This window comes from Balaenoptera borealis (genome assembly GCF_965194805.1).
Source record: "Balaenoptera borealis genome assembly, chromosome: 19".
Taxonomy (NCBI): Eukaryota; Metazoa; Chordata; class Mammalia; order Artiodactyla; family Balaenopteridae; genus Balaenoptera; species Balaenoptera borealis.
This window is the reverse complement of record NC_138878.1, coordinates 18,826,746-18,849,491: the sequence shown is the minus strand read 5'-3', so window position 1 is coordinate 18,849,491 and position 22,746 is coordinate 18,826,746. Positions and strand designations below refer to the sequence as shown.

At 41.5% G+C, this 22,746-nt stretch overlaps 2 protein-coding genes and 1 pseudogene across 3 annotated transcripts in view; 2 read left to right on the top strand and 1 right to left on the bottom strand.

Annotated features, from left to right (window-relative positions):
* Nucleotides 1-22,746, bottom strand: part of TK2 (thymidine kinase 2) — an 85,421-nt gene that overhangs the window by 56,838 nt on the left and 5,837 nt on the right. The window contains exon 2 of the mRNA XM_082369062.1: nt 2,484-2,587. The gene's annotated coding sequence lies outside the window, so the exon portion shown is untranslated. The remainder of the gene's footprint in view (nt 1-2,483; nt 2,588-22,746) is intronic.
* CMTM2 (CKLF like MARVEL transmembrane domain containing 2) lies at nt 66-22,740 on the top strand. Its single transcript, XM_082369090.1, has 4 exons — nt 66-575; nt 716-874; nt 19,630-19,731; nt 20,216-22,740. The coding sequence occupies exons 1-4, from the start codon at nt 348-350 to the stop codon at nt 20,462-20,464; spliced, it is 738 nt and encodes a 245-aa protein (XP_082225216.1). The 5' UTR covers nt 66-347; the 3' UTR covers nt 20,465-22,740.
* On the top strand, nt 2,689-8,671 carry LOC309617196 (HIG1 domain family member 1A, mitochondrial pseudogene; annotated as a pseudogene). The gene has a single exon. The product of its transcript is annotated as an HIG1 domain family member 1A, mitochondrial pseudogene (transcript).

The window sequence follows — 22,746 nt, the reverse complement described above, 5'->3', positions numbered from 1 at the left end:
GCTCCGCGCGGAGGCGGGGCCACCACCGGAGCCGGCGTGGGCGCGGGGGCTCCCGCGCAGGGTCTGGGCGGCCGCGGACACCCGAGGTGCTTGCTGCCGGTGCGCCGGGCCCCGCGTGGGGCGCCGGCGGCGGGAGGCGGGGGGCGGCTGGGCGGAGGGGACTCGCGGCGGAGACTAGGCGCGCGCCGAGAGGGCGCCAAGCGCTGGCCTTCGCTCGTCCTTCCCGGCCGTTGGCTGAGCGCGGCCTCTAAGCAGGTCGGTGGGCATCCGGCTCGCTCAAAGGCCAGGCCTGGCCAGAGACAGCAAAAATTGGGCAGGCCGTGAGAAGCTGAGAACTCCACGGCAAGATGGCTGACAAAGGCAAAAACAGCAAACCCGGGGCCGCAGCAGCGCCGGGGGCGGCCCCTCCTCCGGGCGACAAGCCTCAGAAAAAGACAGAGGAGAAGAAAAAGTCTGAGCAGCCCAAGGATGAAGTGGGAACGAGGAAGGGGTGTCGCCGTTACAAGTGGGAATTCAAGGACAGCAATAGAGAGTTCTGGGTTATGGGGTACGCTGAGGTCAAGCTCATTAGTTTGGTAAGTGGACCCATATCCCTGGGCAGGGCGTGGGGGGTGGGGAGTGCCCAAAGACGGGAAGGGGGAGAAGGAGCGGGCTCCCCGAGGCCTCCTCTGGCCCCAGCCCTCTGCCGTGGCTCAAAGGGCATGTCTCCCGGCAGGGCTGCCTAATAGGTTCGCTGATAATGTTCACGGGGACCACTGTGCACCCCCTCCTGACACTCATCATCACCATGGAGTTGTCCATCTTCACCTTCTTCATCATTATCTACACCTTCGCCATCCAGAGATACATGCCCTTCATCCTGTGGCCCATTTCTGTAAGTGAGGGGCGGTGGGGAGTGCCTGAGCCTGGTATGCGTTCACGCGTGTATCTTGGCACCTGGAAAGTGACTGAACAGAGAGATACGCCTCATCTCCCTTATTTGTGCTCCGGGCATGGGCTCAGACCTTCCAGTGGGGCCAGAGCAGCGGCAGCTGAAGTTCGGTAGAAAAGGCTTCCAGAAAGCCCAGCTTGGGGGTGGAGGGCCTCTTTCCTACCTGGTGGTCAAAGGAAGGAGTCTTTGCCTTCCTGAGGCTTTGCTCTCCTTGGGAGCAGGGGAGGTGTAGCAACCAGTGGTTCCTTCCAACCCCTGTGCCAGCTCACACCTGACTGGAAAGACCACTCTGAAGTGGTCCACCCCATCCCCAGAATTCAAAGAAAAAAATCAGTAATATAAAATGAGAATCAAAAAAAAAAAAAAATCACATCTAAAGCAGCCTCAGATCTCCAGTGACTATCCCTGCAAGGGATATTAAGCCCAGAAGGATGTTCAGCCCAAAGCAGTCATCCACTGGAATGGGACTGAGCTGGGCAAGTTACCAACCACTCCCAGACTCTGTTTCCTCATCTGTAACATGAAGACAGTAATAATTTTGTGTGAGATTGTTCCTTAGGAGTAAAAGTTAAGCCCTTGATGCTGTGCCTGAAGACTCATGGACTTGAATCCCTGCCCATTACCTCTATAATCACAAAGCTTACCTACCTAACTCCGGACTAACCCAAGGTCCCTTGTTTATTGCACATTCACAGCATGTCTCCAGAGCCCTATGTTCACTGTTTCATTCACTTTATACATGAAATGGGTTCAGAATGGCCAAGTAACTTGCCCCCAGGTAACTCAGGTAGTAAGTGGCAGAAAAAGGATTCAAACCCAGCTTTATCAGTAGAGTCTTGAGTCCCTAACTACACTCTGTCCTGCCTACTTATTAAAAGTTATTAGGGTCCAGGGATCCACAGGTCTCAGTGGGGTAGATGAGGACTTCCAGTATCAGGAGAAAGGAAAAGAGGGCCATATAAGACTCTTGGGAAACGGATACGCAGAGGACAAAGTAAAGAGATAGGCAGAGGACAGATTCCCAGCCAAGGTGCTTGAGAAGATACGTTTAGTTCCAGCAAGATGAAAAATCATTGAACCCTGAAAATCCTCCTGCTGCACTTTCCTAAAACTACTAGAGGAAATGTAAACACTATTGCTTTAACTGAATGGCTGAGCTGGCAAAAAAAAGAAGGGGAAACACAGAGGTGCTAGAAATGGAAAACAGGAGCAGTGACAAATCAGCTGCTTCAATGTGGGTGGAAATGACCCACGAGATATTATCCCAGGAACCTAGAATATGGATTCTCATATACTCTCAAGTTAGGAGATGAGGCCTTGGTCCCAAGCAAAGTGGGGATTTAGAACTGAGAATCCTGCATAAGGCCAGTACCCTGCAAAGACTGCACCCTAAGGGAAAAGACAGAGAAGATACCTTTCACCCACACAGAGGAACAAGAAAGCATGTTCATCTCTGCCCGAGTTTTGAGTGGGGAAAAGCAAAAAAGACCACCTTGAGAAATACAAACCTTAAGCCTACACTTTGTACAGATTTGGTTTAAGTTTTTCCTACCTTCAGCCTAGAAACCTTCATGCAGCTTAGAAAATGTAGTGCCTGGGAACTGGCATAAAAATCGATCCCAATTTGATGGTATTCTGAAGAAATCCATGGGACTCCTGAAAAACAAATGCAAAATCATAATCAAAGCATAAAGAGATTCTCACAGGACAGATATGGGTGGGGGGGTGGGGGGGTACAAAAATGAACTCACAGTTCAAAACTACAAAACACCTGATTTTTAAATCCCCATGACTAAGAATCAAGAACCAGCAAAAATAAGAAATGGGAGGATTAGAACCCTGAGAATATGAGATAATAAAAGAGCTGTCAGAAAATAATTTAAAAATACACTTAAATTATAAAGACATAAATAAAAGCCCTAAGAAAAGAATAAGACATTATTAGGATGGAATAGACAGATTTTTTTTAAAGTACAAGATATAATGTCTAGAATTGAACATATAGTTACTGAAATAAAAATGTCAATAAATGGGTTAAAAAGCATATCAGACAAAAGCTGGGGAAGTAATGAGCTGAAGGATGTGGGGAAATTACCCAGATTATAGTACTGACAGATAAAGAGAGAAAATATGAAAGAGAGAAGTTGAAACATAGACTATGGAATGAGAAAGTTCATCATAAGCCTAATAGGAGTTCCAGAAGAAGACACTCAAGAGAATAGAGAAGAAATATTCAAAGTGATAGTGACTGAGAACCCGCCAGATTTAATAAGAGTGACATCACTAAAAATGGCAGAGTGGGGACTCCAAATCTCTGTCCTTCCACTAAAGCAATGATTAGGTTCTCAAAAACTGTCAGAATCGACTTTTTCAGAACTCTGGAATCTAATTCAAAACAAAACAAAACAGGAGAATGCTCAATGAAGAAAGAGGCTGTTGAATTTTGGTAAGAGAATGTTGTAGCATTTTACTTAACCTGCCTGCCATCCCTTAATCCCCAGCTTGTCAGTGGTCATGAAGACAGCCCACATTCCTGGCCACATTCCTTGCTGGTGGCAGAGGGAACAATAAAAATCTTGTTCCCAAAGAATTAGAGTTGTGTGCTTGACCTGTCTGGTGGCTCCCTGAGGGAATAGCCAGGGACTTGCCTTTGTTTCACCTGCCTCAGAGTTTTCTCAGGGCTGAAGCAGTCTCCTAGATAGCATTTGTTAAAGCATTTAAAGGCATATATACTAATCATAGCCACCCGGGGCAAGGTTTCCCAAGCAGTAGACAGACCAGAAGTTTGGGAAGGAGATGCATGGGAGAATAAGAGCTTTGAAAAGCTCCCACCTATACCAGGGAATCTAGAAGGACTGCACATGCCCAGAGCTGGACACATGCCCAGGAAAAAAACCTAAGCTTTCACCTTTGGTTGACCTTTAGGCCCTACACAAGCAGCAAGTAAAAACTAAGAGCTCTAAACATCCTGGAGAGGTGTTGAAGGAGTGCCCCAACACAAAGGCAATCTGCAAAGACTTGTTTGTTTCCAGATATTTAAGGAAATCTCCATCAAATCACTACCTGACCATTATGCTAGTGAAAAACAAAGACTTCAGTGGCCACACAAGAGAAAGAATAGTCTTTCAAAACATAGTTTAGGAAAAATCATTAAACATACAAATGACTTTAACTCACAACAAGCAGCAACAACAAACTCTGGGGAGGAGAGGCAATATGATTTCCAGAGTAACTATATTATAATATTTAAAACGTACAGTTTTCAAAGAATTATAAGGCACACAAAGAAAGAAGTATGGCCCATTCACAGGAAAAAAATATTAATAGAGACTGTCCTTGAGGAAGCCCAGATATTAGACTTACTAGGCAAAGACTTTAAATCAACTGTCTTTAAAATGCTCAAAGAACTAAAGGAAACCAGGAGAACAATTCATGAACAAATATAGAATGTCAGTAAAGAGAAGTTTAAAAAGAAACCAAATAGAAATTCTGGAGCTGAAAAGTAATATAACTGAAGTGAAAAATTCACTAGAGTTGTTTAACAGCAGATTTGAACAGGCAGAAGAATGAATCAGTGAACCTGAAGAAGGTCAATTGAGATTATTCAGTCTGAGGAACAGAAAGAAAAAAGAATGAAGGAAAAAAATGAACAGAGCCTAAGAGACCCATGGGACACCATCAAGCATACTAACATAGGCAGAGTCCCAAAAGGAGAAGAGAGAGAGAAAGGAACAGAAAGAATATTCAAAGAAATAATGGCCAAAAAACTTTCCAAATCTGGTAAAAGCTAGGAGTCTACACATCCAAAAAATACCAAGTAGAATAAACTCAAAGTGATCCACACTGAGACACATTATAATAACTGTCCAAAGACAAAGACAAGGAGAAAGTCTTGAAAGTTGTAAGAGAGAAGCAACTTATCTTGTACAAGGGACCCTTGGTAAGATTAACAGCCAATTTCTCATCAGACACCATGGAGGCCTGAGGGAGTGGAATGATGTACTTAAAGTCCTTAAAGGAAAAAAAAAACTGTCCACCAAGAAGTCTCTTTTAAATTTGCTATCTGTTATAAGTTGAATTATGTACCCCCCAAATATGTTGATGTCCTAACTCCCAGTATCTGTGAATATGACCTTATTTGGAAATAAGCTCTTTGTAGATGGTCAAGTAAAGATGAGGTTATCAGTGTGGACCCTAATCCAATATGACTAGTGTCTTTATTTTTAATTTTTTAAAAATATTTATTTTATTCGGTTGCTCTGGGTCTTAGTTGCGGCAGCCAGGCTCCTTAGTTGTGGCTTGTGGGCTCCTTAGTTGTGGCTTGTGGGCTCCTTAGTTGTGGCATGCATGTGGGATCTAGTTCCCCGACCAGGGATCGAACCCAGGCCCCTTGCACTGGGAGCACGAAGTCTTAACCACTGCACCACCAGAGAAGTCCCAACTCGTGTCTTTATAAAAAGGAGGAATTTGGACACAGAGACAGATATATACAGAGGGAAGACAATGTGAAGAGACACAGGAAGGCAAGACAAGCCAAGGAATGCCTCAAGCTACAAGAAGCTAGAAGAGAAGCCCAAAACAGATCATTACCTAGCACCTTTAGATGAAGCAGGGCCCTGCCAACACCTTGATTTCAGACTTCTGGCCTCCATAACTGAGAGACAATAAACTTATGTTGTTCTAAGCCACCCAGGTGGTGGTACTCTGTTATGGCAACCCCAAGAAATGTATACAATATCCTTCAAACTTGAAATTATCCTTCAAAAATTACCATTCAAAAATGAAGGAGAAATTAAGATATTCCCATGTAAACAAAAGTTGATGGAATTTGTTGCTAGTACACCTGCCCTACAAGAAATGCTTCAGGCTAAAACGAGAGGACACTAGACAATAACTTGAAGCCATAAAAGAAATAAAGAACACCAGTAAAGGTAACTAAAATAGGTAAATATAGAAGCCAGTATTCTTGTGTTTTTGGTTTGTAACTCTTCTTTCTTTTCTGATATGATTTGAAAGACAAATGCATAAAACAATCATTTAAATCTATCTTAATGGACCACAATGTATAAAGATATAATTTGTAACAATAATAATGAGTTTTTGTGTACTGTTGAAGCTCAGCTGGTATCAATGCAAATGAGATTGTTACATATTTAAGATACCAATTATAACCCCAAGGTAACCACTAAGAAATTAACTAAAATATATAGAGAGAAAGGAAATAAGGGAATAAAATTGGTATATTACAAAATATTAAACACAAAAGAAGGCAGTAACAGAGACATTGAGGAACAAAGAGATATGACATATAGAGAATACACAGCAAAATGACAGAAATAAGTCCTTATCAGTAACTACTTTAAATGTACATGGATTAAATTCTCCAATTAAAAGGTAAAGATTATCAGAATGGATTTAAAAAAAACATGATCCTACTGTATGAGGATCACAAGAGAGTTACTTTAGATCCGAAGATACAAATAGGTTGAAAGTGAAAATGGAAAAAGATACTCCATGCAAACAGTAACCAAAAAAAGAACTGAGGTGGCCATATCAATATTAGATTTAATGAAAGGCATGAATTCTCAAAGAGGGACCAAGAAGAATAAGTAAAAATAAAGCCACACCTAGACATGTCATAGAGGCACAGCTGATCATTAGAGACAAAGGAAAACAAAATCAAACCAAAAGAAAAGACAATTTACCTTAAAAAAGAAAGCTCAAACTATTAGACTAACTTCATATTTTTCAACAGCAAAGAAAGTGGCCAGAAAACAATGGAATAATTTCTTTAAAGGGCTGAGGTGGAAAGAGTAAAAGACACAATTAGACAAAGAAAAAAAAATTTTCCTTTCACCGACCCTCACTGAAGGAACTACTAAAAGACTTCAGGAAGAAGGAAATTAAACCCAAAAGAAATGTTTGCAGTGTAAAAAAGGAGCAGTAAATAAAGAACCTAGTAAGCTTGTGGATTGACTTAAATAAACATTAAGACAGAGGTTGCTTGGTTTTTAAAAATATATTAATAGCTTAATTGGGGGGAGAGAACACTAAAACAAGGTGGAACTAAAGCAGTAGCAACACGATAACATGTAAGACCACAGTGGTGGTATATGATAAGAAATAAAAGTCCTTTATTGGGAGTGGTGGTAGGGGGATTTGGTAATAATATTAACATTAATATATTAAAACCGAATACTATTTTACTAAAGAACAGAATTCCAGCATATATATAACATCAAACCTGTTGAGGGGAAAGGGTGAAAAGAGAATAAAGAGAAATGACTCAATAGAAGGTTAAAAAGGGAAAAATAAAAAGGAATGTTTGTTATATGTTAAATAGAAAAAAAATTAAATCGTAGACATAAATCCAAATGTATCATAAATGACAGCAAATATAAATGGACTATATTCTTCACTTAAAAGACAAAGAAGGAGAAGCTGGTTGGAGCCTGTGACGCCTTGTCGTTGTCTGAAGATTCTTCAGTCACTATGTCAAGCGACACAGATGTTTCTCTTTCTTCATATGATGAAGATCAGGGATCTAAACTTATCCGAAAAGCTAGAGAGGCACCATTTGTCCCCATTGGAATGGCAGGTTTTGCAGCAATCGTTGCATATGGATTATATAAATTGAAGAGCAGGGGCAATACTAAAATGTCTGTTCACCTGATCCACATGCGCATGGCAGCCCAAGGCTTTGTTGCAGTACCAATGACTCTTGGTATGGGCTATTCCATGTATCGAGAATTCTGGGCAAAACCTAAACCTTAGAAGAGGAGACGCTGTCTTGGTGTTGTTGGTGGTGCTTGCTTTAATTACACATCTCATATTGAGGTTATATGTTTATGTTGAAAATAAATTCTGTGGGTCGGACAATAACATGGTAATTTGAATATTGGCTTCCTTTCTTGCAGGCTTGATTTGCCTGGTGACCAAGTTACTGGTGACTAGTTCACTAGCTAGGTCATTCAGGGGAGTCAGATTAGCACAAAAACATGTCACTTTTAAATGCACTTGACAGTGGTACAATGCCCACCTTCTGATAAAATTAGTTGTAAAGAGGACAACATGCCAGTCCTGAAAATGCTCCCAGTTGCTGCAGAATATCATATGCTTTTGATGTAATGTAGGAAGCCTATTTACCCCAGTTAATTTAACTCTTTCTGACTGCCTTGTGAACTGAGTACTGTTTTTAAGGGCTGGATGGCTTTTGAAGAACTCTTTCAGAACAGTGCACAGGATACAACATTTTAAACCTCCCAGCAACTATGTGTGTGTTTTTAAACCAAACCTAAAGAGCTGGTAACAGAGCTGCTTTGAAGTAGTATCTATTTCAGAATCATAGTTGTAAACATGAGAATAACTTAACTGTAGATCCCCGTTTGCTCTTCTGTAATTGCAGAATTATATTTTGCTGCTGTTATATTAGAATAAATTTTAAATGGCATTTTGAAATAGAAATGTATATTTTAAGTGCTAATGCAAAGGTAAATGAAAAATACTTTTTAAATGTGTGCAGTCTTGTTTATTTTCTCTGAAAGAATCATAAATGTTAAACAAAATAAATTGCCTATAATGGAAGTGATTTATGAGCAAGCTGGTTTGGTCAGCCATTATACAAACTTCAGTATACTACAGAATGCTTTGTCGTACTTGTGAAATTCTCTTGTCTAACCTGAATTTACATTCCATGGTGATAACATGGTAAATGTAGTGTTATTAAAGTAAGTGAACACATCAAAAAAAATTTTTTTAAATAAATAGAAGACAAAGGAGGACTTCCCTGGTGGTCCAGTGGTAAAGAATCTGCCTTACGATGCGGGAGACACGGGTTCGATCCCTGGTCAGGGAACTAGGATCCCACAACTACTGAGCCTGCACGCCACAACTACTGAGCTTGTGCACCTCAACTAGAGAGCCCACATGCCACAATCTACAGAGCCCACACTACCTGGAGCCTGCGCGCCACAACTAGAGAAAGAGAAAACCTGCACACCACAACTAGAGAGAAGCCCATGCACAAGGAGCCTGCGCACCGCAGTAAAAGATCCCACGTGCCTCAACGAAGATCCCGCGTGCCGCAACTAAGACCTGATGCGGCCAAAAATAAATTAAATTAAATTAAAAATAATAATAAAATAAAATGAAAGACAAAAGGACTTTAAAAATAGATTTTTAAAATCCAGCAATGTACTAAACTACAAGGCATGTGGAGAAAGGTTATAAGAGATGGAAAAAATAAGATAAAAATACTAACTAAAAGAAAGCCAGCATAACTTTATCACCAGATTAAACAAATTTTAGGTTTAAAAAAATAAGTATATAAAGAGTGTCACTACATATAGCAATTCTAAACTTGTATGTACCGAACAATATAGCCCCCCCCCCAATATAAAAGACAAACATGGACTTAATTTTAAAGAAGAATTGACAAGTAGGAACCATATTGGGAGATTTTAACATGTCTCCCTCAGTAATTGATAGCTTGATCCACTGACATACATAGAACATATAGAACCCTACACCCCAGAGTAACAGGCTAGGTATTCTTTTCAAGCACACCTGGAACAATCATAAAAATTATCTTCAATGAGACCACAAAGCAAAAATAAACAAATAACAAGGAACTAATATAATACCACATTCTCTAACTTCAATGCAACACAATTAGAAATAAATCAGTAAAATTTAAATCTTTATATATTTAGGAGGAAATCTAATGTTTTCCCACACACATATGGGGATTTAGTTATATATAGTATTAGCAAATACTATCTGTAGAATGCAGCTAAACAATTCAAATTTAAATCCATATACTGAGAAAAGAAAAATGAAAATTAACAATTCATATGTCTATCTCAAGAAGGTACCAAAACAGAGGGCAGACAGCAGAAGCAAGTAGAACTACAATCCTGCAGCCTGTAGAACAAAAACCACATTCAGAGAAAGATAGACAAGATGGAAAGGCAGAGGGCTATGTACCAGATGAAGGAACAAGATAAAACCCCAGAAAAACAACTAAATGAAGTGGAGATAGGCAACCTTCCAGAAAAAGAATTCAGAATAATGATAGTGAAGATGATCCAGGACCTCGGAAAAAGAATGGAGGCAAAGATCGAGAAGATGCAAGAAATGTTTAACAAAGACCTAAAAGAATTAAAGAACAAACACACAGAGATGAACAATACAATAACTGAAATGAAAAATACACTAGAAGGAACCAATAGCAGAATAACTGAGGCAGAAGAACGGATAAGTGACCTGGAAGACAGAATGGTGGAATTCACTGCTGCAGAACAGAATAAAGAAAAAAGAATGAAAAGAAATGAAGACAGCCTAAGAGACCTCTGGGACAACATTAAACACAACAACATTCACATTATAGGGGTCCCAGAAGGAGAAGAGAGAAAGGACCCGAGAAAATATTTGAAGAGATTACAGTCGAAAACTTCCCTAACATGGGAAAGGAAATAGCCACCCAAGTCCAGGAAGCGCAGAGGGTCCCATACAGGATAAACCCAAGGAGAAACATGCTGAGACATATAGTAATCAAATTGGAAAAAATTAAAGACAAAGAAAAATTACTGAAAGCAGCAAGGGAAAAACGACAAATAATGTACAAGGGAACTCGCATAAGGTTAACAGCTGATTTCTCAGCAGAAACTCTACAAGCCAGAAGGGAGTGGCATCACATATTTAAAGTGATGAAAGGGAAGAACCTACAACCAAGATTACTTTATACCTGTCAAGGATCTCATTCAGATTCGATGGAGAAATCAAAAGCTTTACAGACAAGCAAAAGCTAAAAGAATTCAGCACCACCAAACCAGCTCTACACCAAATGCTAAAGGAACTTCTCTAAGTGGGAAACACAAGAGAAGAAAAGGACCTTCAAAAACAAACCCAAGGGGCTTCCCTGGTGGCGCAGTGGTTGAGAATCCGCCTGCCAATGCAGGGGACACGGGTTCGGGCCCTGGTCTGGGAAGATCCCACATGCCGCGGAGCGGCTAGGCCCGTGAGCCACAATTACTGAGCCTGCGCGTCTGGAGCCTGTGCTCCGCAACGGGAGAGGCCGCGATAGTGAGAGTCCCGCGCACCGCGATGAAGAGTGGCCCCCACTTGCCGCAACTGGAGAAAGCCCTCGCACGGAAACGAAGACCCAACACAGCCGTAAATAAATTAAATAAATAAATAAATAAATAAATAAATAGTTTTAAAATAAAACCCCAAAACAATTAAGAAAATGGTCATAGGAACATACATATCAATAATTACCTTAAACATGAATGGATTAAATGCTCCAACCAAAAGACAGAGGCTTGCTTAATGGATACAAAAACAAGACTCATATATATGCTGTCTACAAGAGAGCCACTTCAGACCTAGGGACACATACAGACTGAAAGTGAGGGGATGGAAAAAGATGTTCCATGCAAATGGAAATCAAAAGAAAGCTGGAGTAGCAATACTCATATCAGATAAAATAGACTTTAAAATAAAGAATGTTACAAGAGACAAGGAAGGACACTACATAATGATCAAGGGATCAATCCAAGAAGACGCTATTACAATTATAAATATATATGCACCCAACATAGGAGCACCTCAATACATAAGGCAACTTCTACAGCTATAAAAGAATAAATCGACAGTAACACAATATTAGTGGGGGACTTTAACACCTCACTTAAACCAATGGACAGGCCATCCAAACAGGAAATTAGTAAGGAAACACAAGCTTTAAATGACACAATAGACCAGATAGATTTAATTGACATTTATAGGACAGTCCATGCAAAAACAGCAGATTACACTTTCTTCTCAAGTGCGCACGGAACACTCTCCAGGATAGATCACATCTTGGGTCACAAATCAAGCTTCAGTAAATTTAAGAAAATTGAAATATCAAGCATCTTTTCTGACCACAGTGCTATGAGATTAGAAATCAATTACAGGGAAAAAAACGTAAAAAACACAAACACATGGAGGCTAAACAATACATTACTAAATAACAAAGAGATCACTGAAGAAATCAAAGAGGAAATCAAAAAATACCTAGAGACAAATGACAATGAAAATACGACGATCCAAAACCTATGGGATTCAGCAAAAGTAGTTCTAAGAGGAAAGTTTATAGCAATACAATCCCACCTCAAGAAACAACAAGCATTTCAAATAAACAATCTAACCGTACACCTAAAGGAACTAGAGAAAGAAGAACAAACAAAACCCAAAGTTACTAGAAGGAAAGAAATCATAAAGATCAGAGCAGAAATAAATGAAATAGAAACAAAGAAAACAATAGCAGAGATCAATAAAACTAAAAGCTGGTTCTTTGAGAAGATAAACAAAATTGATAAACCATTAGCCAGACTCATCAAGAAGAGAGGGAGAGGACTCAAATCAATAAAATTGGAAATGAAAAAGGAGAAGTTACAACAGACACCACAGAAATACAAAGCATCCTAAGAGACTACTACAAGCAACGCTATGCCAATAAAATGGACAACCTGAAAGAAATGGACAAATTCTTAGAAAGGTATAACCTTCCAAGACTGAACCAGGAAGAAATAGAAAATATGAACAGACCAATCACAAGTAATGAAACTGAAACTGTGATTAAAAATCTTCCAACAAACAAAAGTCCAGGACCAGATGGCTCCACAGGTGAATTCTATCATTTAGAGAAGTGCTAACACCCATCCTTCTCAAACTTTTCCAAAAAATTGCAGAGGAAGGAACACCCCCAAACTCATTCTATGAGGCCACCATCACCCTGATACCAAAACCAGACAAAGACACTACAAAAAAAGAAAATTACAGACCAATATCACTGATGAATATAGATGCAAAAATCCTCAACAAAATACAAACAGAATCCAACAACACATTAAAAGGATCATACATCATGATCAAGTGGGATTTATCCCAGAGATGCAAGGGTTCTTCGATATATGCAAATCAATCAGTGTGATACACCATATTGACAAATTGAAGAAGAAAAACCATATGATCATCTCAATAGATGCAGAAAAAGCTTTTGACAAAATTCAACACCCATTTATGATAAAAACTCTCCAGAAAATGGGCATAGAGGGAACCTACCTCAACATAATAAAGGCTATATATGACAAACCCACAGCAAACATCATTCTCAGTGGTGAAAAACTGAAAGCATTTTCTCTAAGATCAGGAACAAGACAAGGATGTCCACTCTCACCACTATTATTCAACATAGTTTTGGAAGTCCTAGCCACGGCAATCAGAGACGGAAAAGAAATAAAAGGAATACAAATTGGAAAAGAAGAAGTAAAACTGTCACTGTTTGCAGATGACATGATACTATACATAGAGAATCCTAAAGATGCCAGCAGAAAACTACTAGAGCTAATCAATGAATTTGGTAAAGTTGCAGGATACAAAATTAATGCACAGAAATCTCTTGCATTCCTATACACTAATGATGAAATATCTGAAAAAGAAATTAAGGAAACACTCCCATTTACCATTGCAGCAAAAAGAATCAAATACCTAGGAATAAACCTACCTATGGAGACAATTCAATAACAAAAAAACAAACAACCCAATAAAAAAATTTAAAAAATGGGCAGAAGACCTAAATAGACATTTCTCCAAAGAAGACATACAGATGGCCAAGAAGCACATGAAAAGCTGCTCAGCATCACTAATTATTAGAGAAATGCAAATCAAAACTACAATGCGGTATCACCTCACACCAGTTAGAATAGAATGGCCATCATCAGAAAATCTACAAACAACAAATGCTGGAGAGGGTGTGGAGAAAAGAGAACCCTCTTGCACTGTTGGTGGGAATGTAAATTGATACAGCCACTATGGAGGTTCCTTAAAAAACTAAAAATAGAATTACTATATGACCTAGCAATCCCACTACTGGGCATATACCCAGAGAAAACAATAATTCAAAAAGACACATGCACCCCAAAGTTCATTGCAGAACTATTTACAACAGCCAGGACATGGAAGCAACCTAAATGCCCATTGACAGACGAATGGATAAAGAAGATGTGGTACATATATACAAAGGAACATTACTCAGCCAATTTATTACAGCGAAATTGGGTCACCTGTAGAGATGTGGATGGATCTAGAGACTGTCATACAGAGTGAAGTAAGTCAGAAAGAGAAAAACAAATACAGTATGCTAACACATATATATGGAATCTAAGAAAAAAAAAAAAGGTCATGAAGAACCTAGTGGCAAGATGGGAATAAAGACACAGACCTACTAGAGAATGGACTTGAGGATATAGGGATGGGGAAGGGTAAGATATGACAAAAAGAGAGAGTGGCATGGACATATATACACTACCAAACGTAAAATAGATAGCTAGTGGGAAGCAACCGCATAGCACAGGGAGATCAGCTCTGTGCTTTGTGACCACCTAGAGGTGTGGGATAGGGAGGGCGGGAGGGAGGGAGATGCAAGAGGGAAGAGATATGGGAACATATGTATATGTATAACTGATTCACTTTGTTATAAAGCAGAAACTAACACATCATTGTAAAGCAAATATACTCCAATAAAGATGTTAAAAAAAAAAAGAGAAAAACAAATATCGTATATTAACGCATATATGTGGAACCTAGAAAAATGGTACAGATGAACTGGTTTGCAGGGCAGAAATAGAGACACAGATGTAGAGAACAAATGTATGGACACCAAGGGGGGAAAGTGGCGGGGCGGGGGGTTGGGGTGGTGATGGTGGTGGGATGAACTGGGAGATTGGGATTGACATACATACACTAATATGTATAAAATGGATAACTAATAAGAACCTGCTGTATAAAAAAATAAATAAAATTCGAAAATAAAGGAGGTACCAAAACAAAACAAAACAAAAAGAGGAATTAAGAAGGCAATGTCAAAGAGTTAAAATTAATAAAATAGGAAACAAAGATTCATAGTGATGACTAATAAAACCAAAATCTAATTCTTTGAAAAGACTAATAAAGTAGATAAACCATAAGAAAAAAAGAAAACAAAGAAAAATATTAGTATAAAGAAGAGGTTTTAAAGATCACAGGGAAAATATGAACTTTTATGCCAATAAATTATAATACGAATAATTTCCCAGAAAAACATATGATGTACAAAAATTGACTCAAGGGCTTCCGTGGTGGTGCAGTGGTTGAGAATCTGCCTGCCAACGCAGGGGACACGGGTTCGAGCCCTGGTCTGGGAAGATCCCACATGCCGCGGAGCAACTAGGCCCGTGAGCCACAATTACTGAGCCTGCGCGTCTGGAGCCTGTGCTCCGCAACAAGAGAGGCCGCGATAATGAGAGGCCCGCGCACCGCGATGAAGAGTGGCCCCCACTTGCCGCAACTAGAGAAAGCCCTCGCACAGAAACGAAGACCCAACACAGCCATAAATAAATAAATAAATAAATAAACCCAAAGTTTAAAAAAAAAAAAAATTTGACTCAAAAAGAAATAGAAAAACAGGGTATAAAATAATTCATCCATGTTTTCATCTGGCACTTGTTTCATTTTTTACATTTAAATCTTTTGATTTATTTGGAGTCATTTTGGTATATGGTGTGAACCACGGCTCCAGCTTTGTATCCTGATGGCTCTCCAGCTGTTCCACCGTATCACTCAGTTTATTCATTTATTGGATAGTACAACTTTCCCCCACTGATTTGAAATGGCATTTTTGTTAAATGCTAATATCCCAAATGTGGGACTTCCTTGGCAGTCCAGTGGTTAAGAATCCATGCTTCCACTGCAGGGGGCACCGGTTCGATCCCTGATTGGAGAACTAAAATCCCCCGTGCCGCGTCGTGCGGCCAAAAAAAAATAAAAGAATAAAATCCCATATGCAGTTCATTTCTAGATTCATATTCAGTTCCACTTGTCTGTCCCTTTTTTCTCTTAAAAAAAAAGGGGGGGGGGGTGCTTCCGTGGTGGCGCAGTGGTTGAGAGTCCGCCTGCCGATGCAGGGGACACGGGTTCGAGCCCTGGTCTGGGAGGATCCCACATGCTGCGGAGCAACTGGGCCCGTGAGCCACAATTACTGAGCCTGCGCGTCTGAAGCCTGTGCCCCGCAACAAGAGAGGCCGCGATAGTGAGAGGCCCACGCACCGCAATGAGGAGTGGCCCCCGCTTGCCGCAACTAGAGAAAGCCCTCACGCAGAAACGAAGACCCAACACAGCTAGGAATAAATAAATAAATAATTTTTTTTAAAAAAAGGGGGGGTTATAATATGTTGTACCATCTGGTAAAGCTTTGATCTTAAAACCAGACATGATAAGGAAAGTAAACTATAGGCCTATATTATTTGAATACAACCATAAAAATTCTCAATAAAATACTAGCAAACTAAATCAAGCAATATATAAGCAAGCAATGCATCAGGATCAAGCAGGGCATCTGCCAGGAATGTAAAGGTGGTTTCGTCTCAAAATTCTGTTAATGTAATTCACCATCTTTTATTTAAAGGAGAAAACCATTTAATCATCTCATAAGCTACAGGAAAACTATTTAGTAATATTCAATACTAATTTTTGGAAGACTCTTGGCAAACTAGGAAAAAAGGGAACCTCCTTAATAACAGAAAACTACCCAAACCTAAAATGAACATTGCATTTCATGGTAAAATGTTAGAAGCGTTTCCTTAGAGATGCCTATTATCCCCACTTCTATTTGACATTGTGCTAAAGATCTTAGTACCATGTGACAAGAAAAACAAAGGGTATATGGATTGGGAAGGAGAAAAAAACTAGCATTACTCACTGATAATATGATTCTCTACACAGAAAATCCAAGAATCTACAGTCAAATTACTAGAACTGATTGAGTTCCACAAGGTTACAAAAAACAAAAATAGTGTTTCTGAATACCAGCAACAAATAATGAGAAAATGTGGCTTTTCAAAGAAACCATTTAAAACAGCAACAGAAACTACAGGTGTCTGAGAATACACCCGTTCAAAGATTGTAAAACTTTACATAGAGATTATGACATTTTGTTAATGGACATAAAAGAAAAATCTAAGTAAGAGAAGAAATATACCACATTCACAGGTGTGAAGAGCTACTATCATAAAGATGTCAATTTCATTCCAAAGCAATCTCCACATTAAATGAAATTTTATAACAGAGGTTGTTTGTGGAACTCTGCAAGGTGATTCTAAAATTCTTATGGAAGAATGAAAAGAATTATAAGGATGGACTCACCCAACGAGATATTGGAATTACTCTAAAGCTTTGGTACTAGCTCAGGGGTTGACAAAGACTAATGGAATTGTAATGGACTGAATGTTTGTGTACCCCAAAAATTCATATGCTGAAATCCTAATCCCCAGTGTGGCTATACTTGCATATGGGGCCTCCAGAGTGGTAATTAAGATTAAATGAGATCCTAAGGGTCTGATAGGATTAATGTCCCTATAAAAAAAGACAACAGAGACCTCCCTCCCCCTTCCTCTCCCCTATCCCTCCCCGCACCTCGCCCACCATGGAAAGGCCATATGAGAAAATGGTGAGAAGGCAGCCAGGCAAACCAGGAAGAGAGTCCTCACCAGAAACTGAATTTGCTGGCACCTTGATCATGGACTTCTGGCTTCCAGAACTGTGGGAAAATAAATGTCTGTTGTTTAAGCCACCCTGTCTGTGGCATTTTGTTATGGCAGCCTGAGCAGACTAATATAGGAATAAAAAAGAGAACCCAGAAATAGACCTACATACATATGGCAACTTGGCATATGACAGAGGTGGCATAACACAGCTGAATGGAGTATTTAATAAATGTTCTTGGGACCATGAGAAAGAGAGAGAAAGAGAAACTATGCATACCATTAAAATTAAAACTTTACAACAGAAGACATCATAAACAAAATTTTTTAAACAAGCCAATAGAAAAATGGGGTAAGGGATATGAATAGGCAGAAAACCCAACTGCCTAAAACATGTTTTTAAAAATGCTTCATTAGTAACCAGCGATCAGGAAATTAAAACAATAATGAGGTACCATTTCGACTCACCAGATGGGCAAAAATAAATGAGCGTGGTAATCCTGGGCTGTGGCAAGGACATGGGAAACAGGAGCCCCTATACGTTTGCGGGCATGAGTGGACACTAGCACAAGCCCTTTAGAGAGAAACTTGGCAATACCTCAACAAGGAAAAGATGTGCGTGGGAGGCACAGACAAGAGTGTTCACTGCAGGCACAGTTGGCAATAATAATTTCCTATAAGGGAGAAACACCCTAATGTCTCCAGTTTGGTTTATTCATACATCAGCTAAAATTAATGAATTCAATCTCATTAATCTCAATCTCATATATTTCTCAAGATGGGTAAATCTCAAAAACTTTATTAAGTTTAAAAAGCACGTGCTATAAGATATATCTTTTTATTTAAATTTTTGAAACACAAAATAGTATATATTGTTTATGAAAATACAATATGGAGGAAAATGCTACTCGGCACTTGGGAAGACTACCCATAGGCTTGGAACACATGCAGAAGGCAGGTAAAGGGATGGAATGGTGAGACTGTAGCTCATTCCACAAAGTTTTTTTGTTTATGGTTTGTTTTTGTTTTTGTTTTTGTTTTGAGAGCCCTGAGGCAAATATTGCAAGACATTAACATCTGTTTAATCTCAGTGGGTCACGGCGGGTGGAGGTGGGAGTGGGGATGGGATGTTCTATTATTTTCTGTATGTTTGAAGTTTATTAAAATCCAAAACGTTGAAGAGGAAAAGAAAAGGCCTGAGACAAAGTGGCCAGGGAAGTACAACCCCCAGAAAATGGCATCAGAGAAATCAAGGGGAAAGATGGGCGTCACCCAGCACTGCAGGGTCAGCTGCTGCCCATGGGATTAAGAGGATGCGCAAGCTCTGGGCCAGCATCACCGCAGGAGTGATGGGAGACGAAGCCGGCTTGCCGTGGCCATGGTTTGGCCAACTTTGAGTTAAGTTTGGCTGTGCCGGGGAGTGACAGTGGGTGGTACTTGAGGGGAAGGCAGCATGGGAGGCAGCCCTTTTGCCCAGTCTGGGAACATCCGGACCTTATCAGTACAGGGTAAGGGAAACAAATATGGAGCAAGGGCAGGACTGTGGCCGCAAGGGACGGGAAGGAGGGTGGATGATGGAGGAAGTGATATGGCCTTGCAAAGGTGGGGGCGGGGGGGAGGGGGTTGGTGTCTAAGCAGTAAGGTGGGGGAAGGGGTGAGCAGGGGGAGACGAGGCAGCTGCCAGGCTCCCAATGAAGGACCAGAGTCCAACAGAACCTCCTGCCAGCAACACAGCGCACTCTGGATTCAGAAAGAGGAGCTGGCCTTCAGAGAAGAAAGATGTTGTGAGGTGGTACCCAAGCGGGACATCAATTAGTTGGAGAGTCGTGCATTTATTTAAGTGGGCACTGGAAGGGGGGAAAACATAGCCACCAAATGTGTGATTTCACAGACGGGATGGTAGCCGAGGTAGCCCATAAAGGCAGTTAAGCATCCTGGATTTTGTGTCTCAACTCAAAGAGTCCAGCTGGTAGGCCACTGGTATGTCCACCTAGCCCAGTAAATATTCATCTTCCTATATATTTTTTTTAAATCAGGCAGAAGTTTGAAAACCATTCCCTTTGGAGGAAGCTAGGCCAGGTCTGGTGTTGACGGGGCCTCGGCTCTAAGGCTGACTCATCTCTCCCATGCTTTCAGGACCTTCTCAACGACCTGTTCTCCAGTACTTTCCTCGTCGGGGCCGCCGTCTTTGCCGTGAAAACTCGGCAAACCATGCCAATGCACTACATTTATGGTGTGGTGAGTCTTTCGTGTTGGGCTGTTTATTTGTTCAGAAATCACCTCATTTGGAGAATGGTTATCTCCCCCTAAGGAAAAGGGTCTCTTTTCACAAAATCTTGGGATCCAAGCAAAGTTTAAAGGTAAAGTGGGTCAACGTTTCCAGGGGAGAAGCCATTGAAGGGAGATGATGTCCAGGGAGCCCACCCAGCTAAGAGCTTCCCCCTAGAAGCTTGCCTGCCGGCCCCAGAGCGAAGGGCCCCGCCCAGGCGGGGTCCAAAGAGAGAAAGAAAATGTGGTGAGGTGACCCGGCTGCAGGGCTGGGGACCAGAATCGGGGAGCTGAGGCCAGGGGAGGGGCAAACCCAAAGTCTCTCTGGGGTCTGGCAGTTTGAGGGGTCAAGGGGAGGGGTTAAACAGCACCTAGGGACAATCAGAAGCCGGGAAGGAACTGTGACAGCTTTGGAAGGAAAAGCACAAGTAACGAGGATTCTTTTGTTTCCCAGATCCTCATCGGTGTGGCTGCACTTTTTGCTTTAATAGATGTTTGTCTTCAAAAGAAACACTTCAAAGGCAAGAAGGTCAAAAGGCATGTGCTGATTCCTCCAGGAAAGGATAAACAGGGCGAAAAGCCAAAGGAAGGAGAAAAACCAGGGGAAGCAGGCAAGGGGAGGGCAGGGGTACCGCCACCGCCCCCACCGCCGCCGCCGCCGCCGCCGCCGCCGCCGCCGCCTGCCAAGGGCGGCAAGAAGTGAGGCCGAGGCGCCCGGGGTCGGAAGTGGCCGTGTATCTTACCGCAAAACATGTTTCCACTGTCTAACTTGTCTTTTCTCTAGAATGGTCTTCTTTTCCATTTCAACAACTCTACCTTTGCTTGGAAAAGAAATTTCTCCTTAAATGGATTTTAAAAGCTTAAAGTTGACGTAAACGTTATTTTGTTCATTCAACAAGAGTAGCCGAAGGTTTTGGCACAGAGGGCGAGGCTGGAGCGGGGCCTCTGGAGGTGCTCAGGGCACGGAGGGTTTGGGGGACCAGAGCGTGGGTGATACCAGCTGTCAACACCGACCAGCCAAAGGGGCCAAAGGAAAACGAGAGACTGGAAAAGAAAAGGCTGCATTGTGTTCACATTGACATTTTCATGTTACATTTCTATACATTTCAAGAACAGGGAAAAACAGACATATCACTCTGCAGGGTCTCTGCACAGAGAGGAAATAGAAAGCAAGAGGCGTTGGCACAAAACAGTTAGAAACCTCTGGAGGTGGTCTTGCTCTCCTGGTGTCAAAATGTCAGGAAATCCAGACCAAGCGAAAAATAAGATTTTCAAGGTCAACATAAAAAGAACCTGATTTTTTAGTACTTGCAAACATAACTAAGCACAAGTGCCTGGAAGGAGATGAAGATGGCAGAGGAGGAGGACGCTGAGCTCACCTCCCCCTAGGAATACATCAAACCTACATCTACAGGTGGAGCAATTCTCACTGAAAACAAGTTGGACACTGGCAAAAAGACTCTTACACAACCAAAGCTGTAAAGATAGAACCATACAGAGTTGGGTAGAAGGGAAGAGAAGCGATCAGGTTGGGACCTATACCCCTGGGAGGGGACACAGAAGAGGAGGGGGATTACACAGGCTCAGAGATCCTCCCTGGGGAGTGAGCAGTTCAAACCACATATGGGAACACCCCACCCCTGGGCTCTGACACCAGGAGTCTCCTTAGCTGGTCTGAAAACTACTGAGACTAACAGGAAGGGTGTAAGAAACCTAGACTCGGCTCGTGAAGAGCACACATATGCTTCCTTACTCCCGAGAGCAAGACAGAGGAAGCAGATTGAAATTGCCCAGAGCTCTAGCCAGTTTCCCACAACTGCCCCTGCGTGTGCCCCAGTCCACGACGAGTGCCTGCTCCAGCCTCTCTTGCTTCAGCACTCCTCCCCTCTGGGGTGAAGGTGTCAATACTGGGATGGAGGAGAGTGTGCACTTAGAGGGAACCTGAACCTCAGGGCTTCTGCTCTAGTACCTTCGGACCCTCCCCGACCCCGCATAGGGCGGTGTCAGCCACTGAGCAGAGGAGAAGCACTGGCTCACACCAGGCTCTGGCTCTAGCCCCTTCATCTCCAGCCCCACCTCCGACCTCCCAGCCCCATCTCCAGCAGTGTGTGACAGCTGCCAGCACACCCCGCGGAAAGACGTGACCCATGCTCATTTCAAACCCCACTTTCCCACCAAAGCCACTGGGCACACGTAGTCGGCATAGGGACGCTCCCACACAAGGACACCCCTTCAAGACCAGAATAGATAACTGTTTCACCTAATTTCATAGAGAGAAAGTTAAGCAAAATGAGAGACAGAGGAATTTGTTTCAAATGAAAGAATAAGAAAAAAAAAGCCTGCAGTATAGCACAGGAAACTCTACTCAATACTCTGTAATGGCCTATATGGGAAAAGAATCTAAAAAAGAAAAAAAAGTGGATATATGTATCTGTATAACTGATTCACTTTGCTGTACACCTGAAACTAACACAACATTGTAAATCAACTATACTACAAAAAAAATTTTTAAACTGAAAAAAACAACTAATGAAACAGGGATAATTTACCAGTTAAAGAGTTCAAAGCATTTGTAACAAGAATGCTAACTGAATCAGGGAAAAGAACACAGTGAGAATTTTAACAAGGAACTAGAAAATATAAAAAAGAACCAGTCAGGGACTTCCCTGGTGGTCCAGTGGGAAAGAATCCGCCTTCCAATGCAGGGGACACGGGTTTGATCCCTGGTTGGGTAACTAAGATCCTACATGCCATGGGGCAACTAAGCCCGTGTCCCACAACTACTGAGCTCGCACACCTCAATGAGAGAGCCAGCGTGCTGCAGACTACAGAGCCCACGTGCCCTGGAGCCCATGCACCACAACTGGAGAGAGAAAACCCACACACCACAACTAGAGAGAAGTCTGAGCACTGCAACAGAGACGGCGCACCGCAGCAAAAGATCCCTCATGCCTCAATGAAGATCCCTCATGCCACAACTAAGAC